Genomic DNA, 9,216 nt, shown 5'->3' on the forward strand with positions numbered 1-9,216 from the left:
ATCACTTCTGCTTAGATGGACATGCATGGTCCAGGCATGTTCACATAACCAAGGACTAGTTTCTTCTACTCATGTTGTGTGTGCTTCTTTGTTTAACTACCGTATGTTCTGTGTTTCTTTGTCATGTATTAAGTTCTTCCTTGCTTGGATGCTTGTATCAGTTAGCTAGAGCGTCTTCTCAATCTTCGGATATGGAGGACGTGCTAAGCTTGCTCGAGCTTAAATAAAAGCATTTGCACTTATTATTTATTATATGTTCTTTCTTTCTTAATTTCTTAATATTATAATTATGCATGTTGCTTCTTTCTTCTTCTTCTTCTTTTTTTCTCCTCAATATATTTTATTATAAATCATTCACCTTAAATTATTGATATACAAGGAATGAAGCAGCCGCAGACTTGCAGTTGCCTCCTAAAAATAATATATATCAATTAATTAGATTTTTAAATTATAAATTTAAAATAAAGCATGTCACAACAATGATTGACAATTTTGTCTCATCTGGTGGAATTATAAAACAAAAAAAAAGTGTGTACATCCCTAGTGTTTTAATGTGGGGTCCTTGTGCACGAAAAACCTTAACATGTTTTGTTATTAAAATTCCAGCATTATCCATATTTTGAAAAATAATAATAAATTTATTTAATTGTAGAGCTCTTGTTTGCCTTTTGTTTCTTATTTTAATATGTAAGTTTGTTCCATTTTAAGTTTTATGTTTTCTTAATGTGTACTCTATTTTTAGTAATTCACCTAATTACAGCATGTAACTTCTCTATTGTAGCAACCTAGACTGTGTTGGACTTCATTTAGTTTTGTTCATTGTACTTTTTGGGGTTGAATTGAGAAACATTTTTGCAAATGTAAAAGAATTTGTTTTGAAAAATAAAAAGAAATGAGAAAAGTTAAGAAACAAAAAGAGCTACCTCAATTAGAAGAGTGAAGCTACTCTCGACAAGTCGGATATTATATATGACCTAATGAGAGAAAAAGCTACATGCATCTTTAGGTGTCTCTACTGCATTTTGGTAAAAGATATGGAAAGAGTTAACTTTCTTAAGTGTGAAAGCCGCTCAATAAGCGCTCGCGAGAAAGCGTTACCTTACAAGTTGCCACCATGAAAATAAGAAGTTGTTTATGAATGTTTGCTAGTGAAGTCCTCTAGATCGAAAGAAGTGAAGTAGAGAGTTGTAGCACATACATAATGATAATCTTGAATAGAGTGTTCAATATTTCTGAAATTTGAAGGTTTTAGCATTCTTGTATTATGGAAACTCGAACTATTTGTGGAACTCCCAAATTCTTGAGCATCAGAAGTCGTGCGCTTTTTCCACTTGGTTTGTAATGTTTTATTTTTTGCTTGTGGATAATTAAAAGCTTAAGTGTGAGGAAATTTAATGAGTGTACAATGGTCATGTATTTTATAACATTTTATACACTTATTCAGCATGTATTAGAACCATATTGTGGAATTAGATACTAAATCTAGTATATTTTACATTTTTAGGCTTAGGGCAACACTTCAAGACAAAAAAGAGCTAAAAGAAGCATTCTATACTTTAAACGAAGAAGTTGGAGCTCTCTCGGCATTTTTTAAATAAGGATAAGGCAAACTGGGTGATTTACAGGCGGTTTACAGCCAACCTTACAGCTGTAAGTAGATTCTAGAGAATCTTGCGGGCATTCTTATACCCGTAGGGGGGATTCAGAGCCAAATCAAAAAACCTTACGAGCAAGACTTACGCATGTAAGGACCATCCAGAGGAGTTTACGACCACAACATACACTCGTAAGGGTAGTTGCAAGAATCAGTATAGTAAAGTTTATAGCTCAATGCTTACGGCAGTAAGCTGCACCGTAACACAAATATAAGACCTTACAACCGTGACTTAAGGCTGTAAGTGATCTCGTAAGGCTCGTGATTATTTTCTCCAGCTCTCTTACGGCTACATCCTTACGCCCGTAAGCAACCCGTAAGAAGTTGGGTATAAATAGAACTGATGAGGATTTTTAGGACATTCTATTCGATTCTTGGTTTTACTTTTGGGCGTTTTCTTGGAGATGAAATTTGGGAAGATAAGAGACGAATCTCTAGCGCTTAAGGATGATTTCAAGGGAGATTCAGATCAACATTCAAGGGGATTGAAGATCGTAACCATCAAACTCACCTTGGTAGCGTGTGTGGAAGTTTTCTAGAGCTTCTCCAACAATCACTCATCGGCACGATTAAGAAAGGGGTTTTCATGGCTTTTATGTTTCCTCCTATTATTTGTGTCTTGAATGCTTGCCCTCTATTAACGGAGGGGTAATTTGTAGATATTTTTTATTTCTTTAACATTGGTTGCTGGATCTTTGATGCTTTAATTGTTTTCTTGATTTCAATTATTTCTATTTGAATCTAATTGTGTGTTTGAATGCTTGGTTGTTAATGAGGGGAAAGCCCTACTTATCATGTTTGATGTGCTACATGACAAGAAGAAATTCTCACCTAGTATAGACATGCTGCAATTCGAGAGGATAGTGAATACACCTCTGGTTAGGCATTTTGGAGATTTTAGGAGAAACTGCATCTCTACTCTGTATTTGGGTTAAGAGTAATCTCTCTCTAAAGAGGAGATTATCCAGTTAATAGATTGTCATTAGCTCACAGTAAGGTTTCATAAAGTGTTAATGCGATTGTGTGGATGTCTGTAACAGCTCTGCACCTATTCAGTTACTCTTCGTCTGAGAAATAGGATTGCATGCTTAAAACAACCTTTGACATGCACTTTATAACCCTAGAGTGATGCTTTGCCCGGACATAGTTTCTTCCCTTTATTTCTCTCCTATTTTCTTTCTGCATTTCTCACTTTAGCTTTTATTGTTCACACACACATCATTCGATCGCATAGGCTATTTTTCGGAGTTAGGGCTATTACTAGTATTCACTTTTTTCTTTGTGGACCGACACTCTGCACTCACTACACTTATTATACGATCGGCACATACCCTTGCGTCGCTACCATATCACATATTCTTTAATTACTTTTCCCAATCCCAATAAGTTTCCCCTCCCAAACAAAGTTTTCATTCCCATTCTCATTTCTATTCCGCCATTTAAACGCTACCTAAGTTTTATCTATATTAGATATAGTATTTATGGGTGAAAAAAATTAATTATATTTATTTATTTACATAATAAATGTCGATGAGATTTTTTAAAACCAAGATATGGCAATAGTTTTGTAGCAAAGATTATTTAATCATAGTTTTAGAGTTTATATGGTATATTCATACACAATATTGCCTTGACAATAATGGTTCATTGAGAACAAGGAACATTTAATGTTTGTTGGTCTCTTCCTATTAAAAAATTTAGATAAAATATATACATGCATTTGTATATCTCTCAAACCGAATATTTATGGTATTCGGAACCATCCAAACAGTTAAATTGAAAGAATGAAAAGAATAAATTTTATCTATATACACACATGTATATGACCGTCTTTTTTTAATTAATCATGTTTTTTGTGATTATCAAAACAATTAATTATTCACAAAACCAACCATTCTCCAAACATGAGTAGTAAAACAAAAATTGTAAGAGTTAACAAAGGTTACATGAAAATAAGATTAAACTAACATCGCATGTGGATTAATAACTATTAACCAATATGGAAAGATTGGATTAATAACTATTTAATAATTTTACAATTAAATATATATATTCCCTACATACAATTTAAAAAGAAAAAAAGACGCAACTTTAATGAAAACTAGGATGCCATTGCTGGTGCTTAAGCAACTGGCTTTAAAAAAAACACTTAACAAAAACATAATAAATAAAAGGGAAAAACTAATCAAACAACAATATTATTAAATAAATTTAATAAAATAATAACTAATGATATAGTATATAAATAATAAAAAATTATATATGTTGACTATATATTTGTGAAAAACAATAAAAATAACAAAAAATATAATTAAAATAGACAAAATGATTAAATTAAAATTAAAAATGTTATAAATAGTAAGTATAATATATATAATTTGATATTATGTATACTATAGTATATTTTATATATTCAAATAAAAATCAATAAATCTATTTTTTGATTTTATTGTTAAAAAAAAATAAAAACAAACAAATTAAACAATAAAGAAAAATGTTATTATTCCTAAGTATATAATATATGTATGTATAATATTATATTATGTACAGTACAATATATTATATATTAAAATAAAGGGCACAAATTCTTGTTATTATAAGTATCTTATAATATAATATAATATAATACTATATACATTATAATATTATATATTAACATTAAAAGTATTAAATTTATTTATTGATTTTATTGTTTAAAAGGAGTATTGAACTACACATTCTATTAAATTATATATTAAATAAATTTAATTTTAGAAATTAATATGACTTTAGATTATTAGTATATTTCGAGAATAGGTGATGGTGGACCCACTCAAGGCATTATAATATATATGAGAATATATTGAGAGAGGGAAAATGGGTGGTGTGGGAGCCCCTGAATGCTAGGGGTGTGTTTGAGCCGAACCGTTTGTGAGCGGCTCGGTGTTCGGTTCTATAAAAGCTCGTTCGTGTTCAACTCATATTGTAAACGAGCCAAGCTTAAACATAATTTTCAAGCTCGATTAATAAACGAGCCAAGCTTGAGCAGCCGAAAGCTCGGCTCGTTTTGGCTCGCGAGCACAGCTCGCGAATAAACTCGTTTATAAGCTCGGTTGTGAGCTCGTTTATATATATATATGTATGTATGAATATTAAGGTGTATATTTGACTATGTCGTTGTTGTCAATTTGAGTCACACATATAGGGCTTTAAACTACTATTTAAAGGCTCAGCTCGTTAAAAGCTCAGGTCAGCTAGTTCATTAAATAAAATGAGCTCGTAAGATAAACGAGTCAAGCTTGAACACCACCAAGCTCGCCACATTAAATCTTTTGAACAACTTGGTTATTGTATAATTAAAAGCTCGTTTATAGTATCATTTCCAATTTTATTTGTAACAATCATTAATATAATCATTCATAGTGTCATGAACAAGCTTATTAACCGGATCGTTAATAATACCCAAAAAAAAATATTTATAGATAGTTACATCACAATATTTATTTTGTTGTTATTGTAATTATTTGTTAACCTATTTAATGAAGATTTTAACAAGCTTGAACTCAAAACTTAATGATTCCATAAACAAGCTTAAATTAATTTTTTAATCCTCAAACTCAAATCAAGTTGAGTCACACTTGATAATAATTCATTAAATAAGCATTAAATGATACTTTACTAAATAAAAAAATAGAATATATAAAAATAGTCTAGACTTAATTAAGCTAACGAGCCAAGGTTAAGCTTCGAATTTTCTTAACAAGTTGAGCTCGAAATAAGCTCGATTAGAGCTCGAGCTCGGTTAAAATAGTAACGAACCAAGCTTGAATATAAAAAATGAAGCTTGAAGAAAGCTCGGCTCGAGCTCAAGCTTGATTAAATAGTAACGAGCCAAGCTTGAACAAGGTAAAGCTCGGCTCGGCTCGGCTCGTTTACAGCCCTACTAAATGCCAAAAAAAACAAAACAAAACAAAAGAAAAAAAAATCCATCAAAGTGAAAGGGGCCGGTGGTAATGGGTAGTAGAATTAATTTATAGTTATACATCTAGATATGACACCTTAAATTGACAAGGGAAAAAAAACACATGACCATTTGTGCATGAAAGTAAATTGACCAAATCACCCCTCAATTATTCGATTTCCATTTAAAATGACATAAATATTTCATAACTAGGAAAACAAAAGAACAAAAAGGACAACCTCTCAATAAAACACCTTGAAATGGACAAGAAAAAAGCATGTGACCAGTAGTACTGCATGCATAAGAAATTCACCAAGTTGCCCCTCAATCATTCAATTTCTTCTTATCTTCCACGGATGCAGAAATACCCATGCAATCCTTAAGCGCAAACTCACACAAAAAATTATCCAAAACCCGAACACCGTCCAACCCACATATACTTCGGAGATCCATGAAAATAAATAAATAAGTAAATATATATGTTTAAAGGAATTGTTTTGAAAACTACCACATTCACAATGAATATTTACTCATAACTTTGAGTTTGCTTCTCTTGTCTTGAATGAACATTCATTCAACAGCATTTCCCTTATGTTTATTTTGATTTTATATATTCTTTTACAAAAAATAAAAACTAATTTAATTTATTTCATTTTACTTTTTAATGGTTATGATTAAACAAGGGCACGATCACGCCAAGTCTAAAGTCCATAAATAACAATCTCATCAATCTTATACCTAAAAAGACAATCATAAAGCTTCTCCGTTCAATTAACCAACAAATCATTTCATAGACGTAAACCATAGCAGGCAGCATCATTATTATGCTTTAAAAAACAAGCTCAAGAAGAAGAAGAAGATGAACCATCATAAAGCCTGCCAAACCTAATTAAGCTCATAAATAACAATCTCATTCTTATACCTACCTAAGAAGACAACCATAAAGCTTTTCCTTTCAATCAATTACCTACAAATCACTTCACATACGTATTAACCTTTGCATCATCATTATTATTCCTTCAAAGAAGAAGCTCACCTTTAAATTAACTTGGTTTTAGAAAATATTACAGCCTTTTTGTGATTGTGCATGACTTAACTCATTATGTTAAGATTTCTTAAATTTTGATTAATAATGAGTTGGTATTAAAGTAATCAAAATATTCAGAGAAAATATTGGGAGCATGCGATCTCATTCTAAAGGGGGAAAAGAAGGAAAAATAAAGAAGAAGTGATGGAAAATCAAAAGAAAAGATTTTGAGTTGAGTCATAAATGATAAATTACACAAATTAGGTGTGAATGTCTTCTTTTAAAAGATTGGAAAAAGAAAATAATAGATTTTAAGTATATATATATATATATTGAAGCTTACTAGCTCGAGCATTGCATTGTGTTTTTTAGATTTTTTTTAACAAATTTTAAATCTATATATCAATCAAAATAAAAATAAAAAATGAAACTAACAAACCATGGCCACATAAATACCTTTGATATGGATATATTTTGTTCTTTGCTTTCATTATATTGAGTATAAAATTTTCTCCATAAAAAAATAATTCAAAATTTTATCCGTGAATCAAAAGTAGTGAACTAGAATGATTACATTTGATCCATGTATATATATGGAATATAATGAGAAACAAAGTTGTTTTGGTATATTTTTTTATCTGCCATATAAAACAACCACCTCACATATAGAAGGACCACATGTTTTTTTTGTCTTTTTCAAAATCTTTATTTAAAAACTACATATATATATATATATATATTTAGAATTTATATATATATATATATATATAAACTTACCATAGATTGTATGAATCCAAGTGTCACTAATAAAATACCAACAATATTTTTTTCCTCTAATTTTTTATCAAAAAGTATTTTATTTTCTCATTAATTTCTTTTTCATTTGTTGTTATTTTGGATGTACTTTGTACAATTTTCTCTCATTTTGAATGATGTTAATTTTTTTTTAAAACATGGTTGGACTCTATCAGCTAAGGAAAAATTTAATTACAATGTATGTATGGGTTAATTAGAATCAATTAATTTTCCAACAAATGTAACAAGTATTGGACCAAATATATGTGAGTATAACAATTAAACAAATAACTGCAGGAATATAAATAAAAAAATTAATTGGTTTAAAATTAAATAAATATTTTGTAAATATATAATTGAAAAGGAGAAAGAAAAAACAAATTAAAAAGGACCACAACTTCAATGAAAATACAGCACCATAAATAAATTGACAAGGAAAAATAAATAAATAAAACCACGTGACTATTATTAGTGCATGCAAGTGAATTGACCAAACCACCCCTCAAATAAATAATTAGGCTTTAGCAATTAAGCACCTAATTAATTAATTTCCTCTCCCATGCATCTATAAATACCTATGCAACCTGCAACCTGCAACCTCACACTTGAAACTCACACAAACTCCAAATTAAAACAACCAACCAATGGCTGATCACCATATTCATCATCTCCTCCCATTAATCCTTGCCCTAATTCTTCTGATCCTACCATCATCCTCCCATGCATCTAATCAAACCGATGGCTTGTTCTCAGAGCCCTACGATTTCCTCGTCAGCGGCAATAACCTCACCGACGGTAACCAGACTTTATCCCTACAGCCAGATTGTGGACTTTATTACTACGTAAACGGCACCCTAGTCAAAAACTTCCAAACCAACACCGACTCCACAGGCTGTATTCTCACAATCAACTATTTCGGCCAACTTGTTCTTGATAAAGGTGATGGTACCCAGCCTCAAACCTTGGGCACTGCTGGCGCACTAGGATTCTACGCTTTACTATTGACAGATGACCTGCTTGGTGTCTACGGCCCTCGCACATGGAGCAATGGAATCCTCCGTAGCAGAACCCTTAAAAATAAAAATCTCAAGCAAGCGACCTCAAATAACTTTATTTATTCTGATAATTCTATCGATGGCGTTGCAAATGGTAATGCTACTATTGCAACTAATGAGGGTGTCACTGCTTATATTACTCAAAAATGTACACTCTCTGTGAAGAATTCGGCAGGCATTATATGGGAGTCAACACCGTCAATTAATGGATCATATGTTTGCTACCTATGGCTTACGAATAGAGGACCGCTTCTTCTTCAATATGAGGATTCAAAAGGACTTCAGACACAGTGGACTGGTGGAGTTCTTGGGGAAAAGAACAAGTATGTGGCTGTTCTTCGTTCTTATGGTGGGATTGATATTTATGGATTAAAGGATGGCATTCTTGATATTCCTCCCGTTACTGCTGCTGTTGCTAAGAACATCAAGATGGTGACTGCTTAGATCACTTCTGCATGCTTTGATGGGCATGCATGGTCCATGCATGTTCACATAACCAAGGACTAGTTTCTTCTACTCATGTTGTACGTGTGTGCTTCTTTGTTTATCTACCGTATGTTCTGTGTTTCATTGTTCTGTATTAAGTTCTTCCTTGCTTGCATGCTTGTATCAGTTAGCTACTGCGTCTTCTCAATCTTCGGATGTGGAGGACGTGCTAAGCTTGCTCGAGCCTAAATAAAAGCATTTGCACTTGTTATTTATTATATGTTCTTTCTTTCTTAATTTCATCGTATTATAATTATGC

General features: G+C 31.5%; 1 protein-coding gene across 1 annotated transcript; it reads left to right on the forward strand.

Annotated features, from left to right (window-relative positions):
* Window positions 1-8,060: 8,060 nt before the first annotated feature.
* On the forward strand, window positions 8,061-8,915 carry LOC120270745 (mannose-specific lectin 1-like). The gene has a single exon (XM_039277816.1). The coding sequence runs from the start codon at window positions 8,061-8,063 to the stop codon at window positions 8,913-8,915; it is 855 nt and encodes a 284-aa protein (XP_039133750.1).
* Window positions 8,916-9,216: the final 301 nt, after the last annotated feature.

This window comes from Dioscorea cayenensis, chromosome 10 (genome assembly GCF_009730915.1).
Source record: "Dioscorea cayenensis subsp. rotundata cultivar TDr96_F1 chromosome 10, TDr96_F1_v2_PseudoChromosome.rev07_lg8_w22 25.fasta, whole genome shotgun sequence".
In the NCBI taxonomy this organism is placed as follows: Eukaryota; Viridiplantae; Streptophyta; class Magnoliopsida; order Dioscoreales; family Dioscoreaceae; genus Dioscorea; species Dioscorea cayenensis.